Consider the following 12,818-nt stretch of genomic DNA (forward strand, 5'->3'; position numbering starts at 1 on the left):
ATTGAGCCAAGCACTGAACAACATGCATTAAGCATTGCACTGTCTGTCCCCGAACCTGTTTATTCCAGACAGTAACCTAACTGAAATTATTAAGGAAGACCTTCTTCAGCTGTACCCTAAGAATGGGTAACAAATCTGATTAGCCTTACTTACCATATCTGCAAGAGTGTTATAAACCTTTCTCCAATGAACTCTTAGCTAATCTGCCCCTGCTACACCTTCACTTCCACCCACATCCCCTAATCATTACCTGTGTGTATGTATGCATATGCATTCAATATTTATCTTAATTTTTTTAGCCCACTTGGCCCATTAGAACGATGACCTCTCATTGAACTTCTAATCATTAACCTCGAGCAGGGTAGAGAAGGATTGCTAATCTTCGAACACCCTTGGTGATTGCTAATTTTTCTCTAAACTATTAACTTTACACCAAAATAACTGCCATAGACATAGTCTCTCAGCTTAAATCAATGAAATCTCCTAAACATTGGAGGTACAGTATGTTAGGTGCTCTCAGGGACTCAGATGCTTTGACAAACAGTAAGACCCTGTTAAGAAGGATGAGAAACAGCTCCTCCAGATCATGACTATGTTAGTAGTACAACATTCAACTCAGGAAGGCTCACCACTGCCCCATAATCCATTATTCATCACCTACCATCTCACCAACTGCCAAGGTGGCTCCAGCTGAAACACAGCACACTAAACACAGTCTGATCTTTAACATAACCTTAAATATACCCACCAGAATAAATCTTGTGATGGTCAAATATCAGTGAATTATTGATCTTTCACAACATAAAATGGTTAAAGATAAGGAACTCACCAGAATAAACCTTGTGATGGTCTAAATATCAGTGAATCATTGATCTTTCACAACATAAAATGGTTAAAGATAAGGGACTCACCAGAATAAACCTAGTGATGGTCTAAATATCAGTGAATCATTGATCTTTCATAAAATAAAATGGTTAAAGATAAGGAACTCACCAGAATAAACCTGGTGATGGTCTAAATATCAGCGAATCATTGATCTTTCACAACATAAAATGGTTAAAGATAAGGAACTCACCAGAATAAACCTTGTGATGGTCTAAATAACAGTGAATCATTGATCTTTCACAACATAAAATGGTTAAAGATAAGGGACTCACCAGAATAAACCTAGTGATGGTCTAAATATCAGTGAATCATTGATCTTTCATAACATCAAATGGTTAAAGATAAGGGACTCACCAGAATAAACCTTGTGATGGTCTAAATAACAGTGAATTATTGATCTTTCACAACATAAGATGGTTAAAGATCAGGAACTCACCAGAATAAACCTAGTGATGGTCTAAATAACAGTGAATCATTGATCTTTCACAAAATAAAATGGTTAAAGATAAAGGACTCACCAGAATAAACCTGGTGATGGTCTAAATAACAGTGAATCATTGATCTTTCACAACATCAAATGGTTAAAGATAAAGGGCTCACCAGAATAAACCTAGTGATGGTCTAAATATCAGTGAATCATTGATCTTTCACAACATAAAATGGTTAAAGATAAGGGACTCACCAGAATAAACCTTGTGATGGTCTGAATATCAGTGAGTTATTGATCTTTCACAACATAAAATGGTTAAAGATAAGGGACTCATCAGAATAAACCCTGTGATGGTCTAAATAACAGTGAATTATTGATCTTTCACAACATAAAATGGTTAAAGATTAGGGACTCACCAAAATAAATCTCGTGGTTGTCTAAGACTCAATGAAGTACTGATCTTTCACATGTTGTAAATTACAAGGAATTACTGTTACAGATCTCACCTATATAGAAGAACCCTGCTTCTGCCAATAACTCGGGTCTCACAGGGGCATCTTCTGGCCACGAAGCAAATGATCTCAATCTCGCTGCTAAACTTGCTTGAGACGAGTGCTTAGGCCCTCTGTGAATACTTATACCCAGATCTTCTAATTTAATATGCTTCTGATTCACATCCATAAGTTTTGAATGTTCAGCTTCACTTGTTTTGTACCTACCACACTCGTCATTTCCTCTAAATAACAGACATGAAATTCTGGGATTGGAAACAGATTTTTCTTCACGTGCTTTCTCCATGATAAATGGGCAGCGCGGAAAGTGGCGTAAGTGCTCAACAACAGGATCATCTCCTTGTTCCCAACTGGAAACAACACCCAGACAATACGGGCACTGAACTCTATCCCGACTACCTAGGTAAAAAAAACCTGCCTTTGCCAAGTCTTGGGGTTTTATGAAAGATAATGGCCAGCTGTACTGAAAGGTTTTTAATCTCTTGCTTTCATCTGTCATGTCATTCAATCTTGTCTTGTAATTATTGATCACATCTTTATTTTGTTGTAACTCTTGGGAGTTACCCTTTTGCTGAGGACCATAATGGAAGTTATTCTGATGTGAAATACTGTTTACACCATTCTGTTGTGGTACAAGATTTAATCTTTTCTGATGTGGACTATAACGGTGTTCATGCTTTAGCTCAGTATTTTCCATATTCCTTGTTTCATTTGGTACTTCTTGATGCTCTAAGAGTGAGCTATTCCTTCTCTGACCACTGATCAGAGGAACATTAGCTGACGTACCTAATATAAAACTGCAATTTGGGGAACACTGACGATGTTTCAATGCTGGTGAGTCTCCATAATCCCAGTCTTTCAAATGTAGCCCACAGCTAAAACAAACAACTTCATTCTCATGACTCAAATAATAAAATCCAGCTTTTGCTAGGCAAAACTTATCTACTGGAAAATTAATGGGCCAAGTGTCAAAGGTTTTCAGACGATCCTCTTCATGATTAAAATGGCCTCTGCTTGGTTTATTTTTCTCATCAATTAGGGGACTATCCACTGTGGTTGAAGATGGCTGAACAGCAGTCATTTTGCTTTATGTGGTGAAGAAAGTTAGCAATAAATTCTTTTCAACCTTCTTCTTCTTCCCAATTCATGATTTCAGCTTAAAAGATGTAAAAATAAGAAATAAATTGTAAGTGATGTTTATCAAAAAAGTAAAATTATTCCAAAAGTAGTTAACTATAAAAGCACAGTAGTTTATAACTAAGAACATAATTCTATTTGAAGATACTAATTCCAGGATGGTAAATATAAATGAAACTTATTTTCACCATTATAAAACCACAAGACCTGTGTCACATGGTTTGGTGAAAATAAGTTGCCTTATAAAACCACAAGACCTGTGTCACATGGTTGGCAACTTATTTTCACCATTATAAAACCACAAAACCTGTGCCTCACTGTCACCATTATAACACAAAAGGTCATTATTTTGTGTTACAACAATAAACCAGAAAGCCAATGTATTGTTGTCACCATTATGAACTCAAAGTCAATTTCTTACTGACACCACTGTGAACCAGAAGGCCTACATCTTCTTGCCACCACTATGAACCAGAATGCCAAAGTCTTTTTGTCACCACTTTAGTAATTTGCATTAATAACAAAAATGTAAGTTGATTTGACTGGCAAATAACAATAATAAGATTACAGTTTTAAATTAGGGCTCATTGGTGTACATATTACTAATTCTAGATTATGCTTAGTGAGTGTACCTTGATTACTTACAATTTAGCTTACCAGTAAAGTTATAAAACAGGTTATATAGTTTTCTTACACAGGTATCATCTAAAAACACATTATTTGTCATTTCTATATCTTGAAGATAATACATAGTACTTAGTGAGAATATAAAGTGATAAAATAGCATAATAAATTTAATGCTCAAATGTCAGGCTTAACAGTGATATCAAAGACCACTGGTACTTGGTGTTAATTATTTATTCCCAGACTACAACAGTTGAGAGTAGTGTAGGTATTAAACACTCACAAGTTGGTAAGGTGCAAGGAATCTGTTGCACTTTTGAGAAAGCTAGTAGTGAAGTTGTGCAATTTGTTTGTAGAGTTTGCAGGCAGAAGGAAAAGTTGAAGGCAACACAACACTACATACAGACGAAAGAAGAGTGCAGTGTAAACTGTGGCAGCAAGAGGAACTTAAGCTTTTACATGCAGAAGATACAATAGTGACTTTCAACTAGTAGTAGAAACAGTACCATTTGGGCAAGTGGTGGATTCTATTAAGTAAAAGATTTCAGATAGGGAACTATAACAATAAATGTGACAGATAGGGAATAGAATGAAAATGAGGAAGTTGTAGTTATAGGTTCCGCGTGGTACGTGACTAGGATAATCTGTGGAGTAAGTAGGGAGAAAAGAATTAGGTTATGCTATCAAAGGATGAAAAATATAACTTACAGAGAAAGTGATATAGTAAATGGTGATGCAGTCTTTATAGTGCACACAGGGGCTAAATGATATATGGAAGGGTTGGTCAAAGGAACTAATGGAAAAGCACAAGGAATTCTTAAAGTAGTTTAAAGAAAATGACCATAATAACTTAATTCTGTCAGGAATATTACCATGAATTAAATGTGGAGGTGAAATTTTAAGTCATCAAGTTAGGCTTGTTGGATCAGTTCAATAGGAAAATAGAGCTTGGATATTTCACATATGAATAGGATAGGGGGGTTAGCCTGATTTTAACTCAACTGTAAGGGCAGATTTAAACTAGGTGAGGGCCAGAATAAACTAAATGAAGAAAAATACGATGTAGAGAAAAGTGTAATACACAAAAAAGGTGTAAAAGTAAGTTTAAGGGTAGGCTAAGTTTAAGAAAGAAAAAGTTAGAGACGATCTGATTGAGGTGTTTAAGATTATTAAGGGAATTGATAGTGTTCATTCATCATCTTATTTGTACTTGATGGTAAGAATAATAGTATTAGGATAAATAAATATACATTTTGGCTGGGTAGGAATCATCTTCAGCTAATATAACAATGTTTAGGAACAACAAGGGACCTATTGGTCCATCTAAGCTGTCCTATCCTATAAACTAAAACTATATTAAATAAAAAAATCTCAAAGCCAGCCCTTATCATTCATATATTTATCACACTTTCTCTTAAATTTACTGCCTCCACATCCAAAGGCCAACCATCCTGTTAAAAAATAAATCTGTCTTAGCTGAAGATAACTCCTACCCTGCAAAAATTTATATTTGTCCCCTAGTCCTACCATTCTCACCAATAAGTATGAAAAAAAAGATGATGCATCAACAATGGGCAATTCCATGGTAACGTAATTACAGTTCACAACAGGTTTTGGAATTCAGTTACAAATGTTGAAGTTCAGTTTGTGCCTTGAAGAATATATTGAGTAGGCTGTGGAAGTACAAACCCTTCCCTACAATAAACAGTTGTATTCATCAAAAATTCTAACAAAGGGATGAAATGATGATTGATTTTATTTTGGTAATGGAATTGCACAGAAAATTTCAAAATTGGTTTCTAACAAATGTAATGACATTCTGTCTGAATCTTATAGCCAATTGAAGCTGATTGCTGGCATTACAAGGTAGACATGGATGGTGGTAAATTCATGGAAGGAGATTTGGTCCTGATATATATACTGTTCGTTTAAACTTAGCAAGTATAGTTCGATGATGGAATTACCCGTCTCAATATATATGCAAATAATGAATCAAATACCACATCAGAATACTTGTCCTTAACCCTATGCACTCAGAGAACTGTATTTTCTATTCTGATGCTACTCAAGCCTAGTGCTAGTGTGTGGCACAGAAAAGACAACAGAGTTATGTACATATACTTTGGCCCACTCAACTCTATCTGAAAAGGCAATTCTCAAACATCTATCAATCTGTGGTTCTGTGTATACCTTGATTACACAAGACCTGCCAAGAGAATCTACATCATCAATGTCAGGCCACACAAACTTTAATTCCTTCTTTTTCAAGAACTTGATGGTGACTTTGTTGTCCTGAGTTTCAAGAGCCTGGCCAACAAATTTCTTGGCATTCCTCTGGACAGAGTATCTGACAACCACCCACTTCAAGTTAAGATCTTTAGGCAAGGCTTCTAGTTTGCTCTCAAGGTTGGCTGTGACATGCCTTTCACTGTGTGGTCTTCGTCACCATCATCAATGTAATCACCATCTTTACCACCATCAGCATCTGCACCTTTGAAGTGGTGCCTTGTGTTAGGGGAATTTGCATGGTGCTGCACAATGATGACAAATGGTGCAACCACAGTGACTCTGTGTACCCATTTTGTGTTAGGGATGGGAGTTATCTCATTCCAGTCATCACCCAGCTTTTTGATTTCTCACTTAACCTCAGCTTTGCTTATGTGTTTTATCTGAATATCTTGGCAGCAACCTCAGTGAATTCATTGAATGTTGTAACCTCTGCTTTGCCAGACATCAATTCTGAGGAGACCAATCTTTTTGTGGTTCCTCCAATGCTATCTACTGGGCCTTTGCCATGAGAAGTGAAAAAGAAATCCCATCTATATTTCTGTTTAAGAGTGTGATGTTTGAGAGAAAGAAGCACTGTTTGAACTTATTTGATGGTCCATCACAAAAAAACAACTACTTTCTGAAACTAATGAACAGTTCAATCTAAATATTGTAGGATGGCCCTGAAGAAGATATTAACTGTTTTGGTGTGTCTAATCACCTTATGACTGGATGTTGTGCAATTTAAATTCGTGCAGATACAATTTGTCCTTTGTCTTGAGCATAGCATGGAACCTTCTGGAAATAGGAAAGTGTTGCTGCCCTCTATTACGTACACTGAAGTTAAGCTAAAACAATGCTTTAATTATCAGCCCTGACCTCTGGTGCCATACTTATGAATTAGATTTATTACTGCAAGCTTACACAGAAAGAGAAAAACCCGTGTAATTCTCTTACTGTAATTCCATTACCAAAATGTAATTCTCGTAACAGGCTGCTTTATCATGGGAATGAGAAAGCGTCACTTGGAGCGACAAGACACCAATTACAATAGATTTATCAAAAAACTCAGGTAAGCAGTTGCAAACGGGTACACAAGTTAACCAACTCAAGGAAATATACAAGTAAAGCAAGGAATAAATGATACTGAGTCCAACATAAAGATATGAAGGCTTATAATGAATGAAAAACAATAACATCGATTACATAAAAGTTTACACTTTCAATAACTTATATTAGATCCACCTGGAAATATTATTAGTGAAAGTAGAATAGCAATTAAAACTTACACGTAGTTAGTGTAGTGCAAGTCTTGCATGTATATGTAAACTGTCATTCTGTGTTCTTCTATATTAAAACTTACATGTAGTTAGTGTAGTGCAAGTCTTGCATGTACAAGTGAACTGTCATTCTGTGTTCTTCTATATTAAAATTTACACGTAGTTAGTGTAGTGCAAGTCTTGCATGTATATGTAAACTGTCATTCTGTATTCTTGTATATTAAAATTTACACGTAGTTAGTGTAGTGCAAGTCTTGCATGTATATGTAAACTGTCATTCTGTATTCTTGTATATTAAAACTTACATGTAGTTAGTGTAGTGCAAGTCTTGCATGTATATGTAAACTGCCATTCTGTGTTCTTCTATATTAAAACTTATACGTAGTTAGTGTAGTGCAAGTCTTGCATGTATATGTAAACTGTCATTCTGTGTTCTTCTATATTAAAACTTACACGTAGTTAGTGTAGCGTAAATCTTGCATGTATATGTAAACTGCCATTCTGGGTTCTTCTATATTAAAACTTACACGTAGTTAGTGTAGTGCAAGTCTTGCATGTATATGTAAACTGTCATTCTGTGTTTTTCTATATTAAAACTTACACGTAGTTAGTGTAGTGCAAGTCTTGCATGTATAAGTAAACTGTCATTCTGTGTTCTTCTATATTAAAACTTACACGTAGTTAGTGTAGTGCAAGTCTTGCATGTATAAGTAAACTGTCATTCTGTGTTCTTCTATATTAAAACTTACACGTAGTTAGTGTAGCGTAAGTCTTGCATGTATATGTAAACTGTCATTCTGTGTTCTTCTATATTAAAACTTACACGTAGTTAGTGTCGTGCAAGTCTTGCATGTATAAGTAAACTGCCATTTTCTGTCTGTATATCTCTGGAACTTAGCTTAAACAACTGAAGTAACTGGAAAGCCTGGAACTCTCTGGAGTTACTACAATGCCGAGAACAATTACACTTTTGGACCAGAGTTTAATAGCATAATCCATTCAAACTCATGGGGGTTGATTTTGTGGTGATTGGTCCAGCAATTAGAGCTGACTCATCTTCCTTTAGTGATTGGTGCCCAGTGATCAAGGGCTTGATGTCAAATAACATAAAAGGTTACCTGTGTATACAGTTTCTCATCCTCTATAGTCTGTATATACATCTTGTGGTATCACATTACATCCCTGAACACAGTTGTTTAAACTTACATATCCGTCTAGTTAGAATCACTTTATGTAAGAATCCTATCCATTATCACTGCTATGCAGACAATGTTAGTTGTTCTTGACAGGTGTGTTCATCTTTCATTAGCAGTTCACAAATATTATTTTGCAACACATACCAAGTCCATAGTTTAGCCTGTGAGAAAGAAAGATGAAACATTTGTTTAATATTTCAGAACATGGCCATAGTTAGTCCATCAGAAAGTATAGTTAAACTATTTGGTTATTTTAGGGTGCTTCATTCTGTTACCAGGATTTCTACAAGATCAGAGAAAAATCCCTAAAGTTAGTGATCTAACAGGTTACTGAATAGACCTAATAAGAGAATTTTAAATAGGTTTTAATTCCAACCAATAGTTAGCCCACAGGAAAACTTTGACTCTTTTTGCTAACCGAAGTACAGACAAAATAGATATTCATCACCCAAGACAACATATGAAATTTACAGTAGAATTGCTTTCTGCATTTCAGTTTTAGAGTTCATGAACTTAAATAATAAGCCAAAAACTAAAAATGCACTCTAATGGAAATGAACCAACAGCAATAAAAATTTGGTTTGGAACCAAATTCTATCCATTTTACATCAACAGTGAAACTTTTATGTAATTTTATAAAGATTTAATATTTGGTGATTAAAGCAATCCGTCATGTCCTCACTGTCAATTCCATTTACCATAATAAACAACTCAATCAGATCCCATCTACCACTTCTTCTTTCAAAAGAAAACAATTTCAGAATTCTCAACCTCTCCTTGTACGACAATCCTTCCATTCCAGGCACCATTCTAGTAACCCTCCTCTGAACCATCTTAAACAATTCAACATCCTTCCTAAGGTAAGGAGCACAAAACTGAACATAATACTCCAAATGTGGCCAAACCAGTGATCTATACAATGAAATTATAATCTATTTATAATATATTTCTGTAGATATAACCTAAAATTCTATTTGCCCTACTAACACTAGTAACAACACACTGGTTGAATGTCTTTAAGACACTGATCAACCTGTACACAAAGTTACTTTTCTTCCATAACACAGTTAAGGTTATTCCTATCAATTATACTAATAATTCAAATCATGTTAACTCACTTGCATATATTGTAATTAAAAGTCATCTGTAATTTATACACCTAACTCACCAAATGATACACATCATTGTATAAACCAGTAGCATTCTCACTTTCACAGCGAGCAACAACCAAGACCTTAACATCATCAGCAAATATGGGTAATTTACTGACCATTTCTAACATCTGCTTTGTTCCATCCAGCCAGTTTTCTATACAATAACCCACACCTATATTTATCATTTTCTTAGCATGGCACCTTATTAAACATTTTCCACACCATACCCTCCTCATATCACATGATTAGTTTTCCCTTAGTGAAACCATGTTGACTATCCATCAAATTTTTAGTCTTTGTTAAATAAATATCCAAAGCATCTTTTACCAGGCTTTCAAAAACTTTCACCACTATATATATACGATTAATAAACCTATAATAATCAGAACAAAATAATCAGAGTAACATTAGCCAACTTTCAAACTGGGCTACTATTCAAGGTCTTAAAAAATAGTAGCAAGTGGATCATATATACAATCCTAAACCTCCTTCAATTTTTAACATATGTGGCTCAGTTTTATTTCTTACACCATATGTCTACCAACCTGGTTTTTCCTTATAGCCACCTTTTTTAAATAAGAATATATCTGTCTTGAGTATTTATAAATGTATATTAAAATAATTTCCATTTCTGATCATTATCTCCAACTAATTTAGAAGCCCATTTCCCAGGATAATTCTTGTTATGTTCTTTCAAAGCTTTTTAGTTTTAATTTGGAACTAAAATCTTACTATTCCTGATATTCACATGTAGCAAAAAATCAGTAGTAATACTATTATCAGGTTTCTAAGTCATATATTATAAAAAAACACAGAAGATACTACAGTCTACAGTACAATTGATAGTTATATCAATATAAATATAAGACTATACAAATAGTAATATGAATGCAATTAATTTCTCAAGTACAGAAATTAATAATTATTATGCAGATGAATCGAGGATTGTAACTAGGTTTGACATGATATTGTGAAAATCTTGACCAAAGCTAAACTCATAATCCAACTTCCAAGCCTAACTAGTACTACTACTATTAGTAGTAGTACAGCTGTTTCTGTGGTGGTGGAGAGATTGTTGTTGATCTTTGGCTTCTGCTCATTTTATACTCATATTCATAGCTTATAAGTTACAAGCTGAAATACAGGGAATGTTTAAACTTAATTAAAACAATGCAAGTTTAACAGCAGTCATATATTTCAAAGTAATAACTTGAACATAAACTTTAGCTCAAAATCATAACAATAAACAAAGCTTCTTCATAAACAACATGCTTTCCATCTACCAACAAATAAAGATTTTGAGGTGATCCCACCCTTGAACACCCTACATCTTATTGAACATGAGAAAAGCATAATTGTTTGAGAAACAGTCCAGCAACTTTCATACTTTGACCTTGAATCCTTCAGAATATTCAACATTGTCTAAAGAGTCAACCTGCCAAGATTGTTTGAGATTGACTCAAAAGGCTAGAAGTAATTAACCAAAGGAACAGAAAGAGGGTTAAGTTTAATTTTGACCCCTTAGGACATTACCCATAGTTCATAGTGTTTACATACAAACTTTGGTTGAGATTAGCCCAATAGTTTTGGCGAAGTTAGGGTGCAAACAAACACACATTTCATCTTTACGTTTAACTTTAAATTATAAATATATAGACAGTATTACTAACTACTTGTTAGATTATATTATAATTTATAGTGGTACATAGTTTTTATTTACAGTCTTTTATAATTGTATATGTGTATTACTTTATAATATTCAGTATAGAGTGTGTCTGTAAGTTTAGTCTATCACATCTAACAAAAAATCAAGGTAAAATTGTCATTTCAATGTTATGCCCTAAAATTCATTAGAATTGAATAATGGCAATATGAAATATACAGGCCATTAAACTGTAATTTTACCTATACTTTATTAACAGTAACACTATATACATATATCGTTAATTACTTTCAGTTAAAACTAGGATTAAAATCTAATGAATGTAACACTGCATCGATACTAATTTCCTTTAAATTATGATTTTGTATAAATAATCGACGTTCTTTAAGTAATCTAAATTATCCAACACTGTGGATACTAAATCATTAAACGTCTTAATAAATTACTTACTGATAGTGTTACACTTACAGTCACAACAGATTGAACCTTCGTTATGACGTATTTTCAACATACGATCTCTTACAGGTTACACCATACTTCTGGTATTAAAGATCACATCAGTATTTTGACACAATTATTTTCAATAAAAATAAAATGTTACAACAGTTTGAATAAGTCGTTTTTCTGTTCCCCAAACTCTATCCAAATACATGAAAAAACATCACAAATAATTATGAGGGAACTCCCCTACTTTCACAATAGACTCGAGCTTTTCTACTTTGCGTAACGGTACTAGTGAGCATGACGTATTATTGTCTTTCAACATAGACATATCTTTTCCCAACGATGAAAAAATTTTGTTTTCAATTATTTTGTAAATGAAACTAAACATATCTTCAGAGAATTTTACATCATACTTTTTATTATATATCATACAAACTGAAAAATACAATATATGTTTTATTTTTTAAATAAATATAAAAAATACCAACCTAAATATCGCTCCTATTTACAGAACATATACCAGTTAGTCGTACTCATTGAGCTGTAGATATTGTTGTAATCGATATTTTAGGTGTTCGCTAGAGGACGAATGGCATTAAAAGTTTGTAATTAAGCACAAAGCTACACAATGGGCTATCTGTGTTCTGCCCACCACGGGGCGTTAAAAGAGGATGCAAGTTTATAAACGTTGTCCAAGAATATCTATAATATTCGAATGATGGTGGTAGTCCTAGACATCCCTCTCCACTAAATTTTTACTATAAGAAAAAGCCCTTCTGCAATAGACTATAATATATCGCTTAGTTGAATTAGGTATCACATGTGTATTTAATAAAAGGGTATGGGAAATATACGTATGGTAACTACTTCAAGTGAAAAAGTGACATTTAGCTATGGAACTGTTTGTGAGTGTAAATGACTAAATGAAAAGAAATAGCGAAGAAGGAAGTAGAATCAGTGTTTTAGATACTGTTCAAGCACTAGTTTCGTGAATACTACTGTTACGTCTTCATTCGTTAATTGATTTTCCGTAACTTCGTTCCGACGAAACTTTAGCGACACAAGTCCTTACTTAATAAAACTGGTTTCTTCTTTCTGAATATAATTTTACCGATACACTTATTTTCAACAGTCGCTCTGTAACAAACGTTTTAACAACGAATGTTAACTTCAACAATACTGTTACGTCTCCGTTTGTTATTTGATTTTTCCGTAACTTCGTTCC

General features: G+C 34.0%; 1 protein-coding gene across 1 annotated transcript; it reads right to left on the reverse strand.

Moving 5' to 3' along the window:
- Positions 1-1,792: 1,792 nt before the first annotated feature.
- On the reverse strand, positions 1,793-11,887 carry LOC106477638 (baculoviral IAP repeat-containing protein 2-like). Its single transcript, XM_022381148.1, has 2 exons — positions 11,600-11,887; positions 1,793-2,983 (listed from the first exon to the last, which is right to left on the reverse strand). Exon 2 carries the CDS (start codon positions 2,906-2,908, stop codon positions 1,793-1,795), a length of 1,116 nt encoding a protein of 371 aa, XP_022236856.1. The 5' UTR covers positions 2,909-2,983; positions 11,600-11,887.
- Positions 11,888-12,818: the final 931 nt, after the last annotated feature.

The sequence above is a fragment of the Limulus polyphemus genome, unplaced genomic scaffold, assembly GCF_000517525.1.
Source record: "Limulus polyphemus unplaced genomic scaffold, Limulus_polyphemus-2.1.2 Scaffold76783, whole genome shotgun sequence".
Lineage (NCBI taxonomy): Eukaryota > Metazoa > Arthropoda > Merostomata > Xiphosura > Limulidae > Limulus > Limulus polyphemus.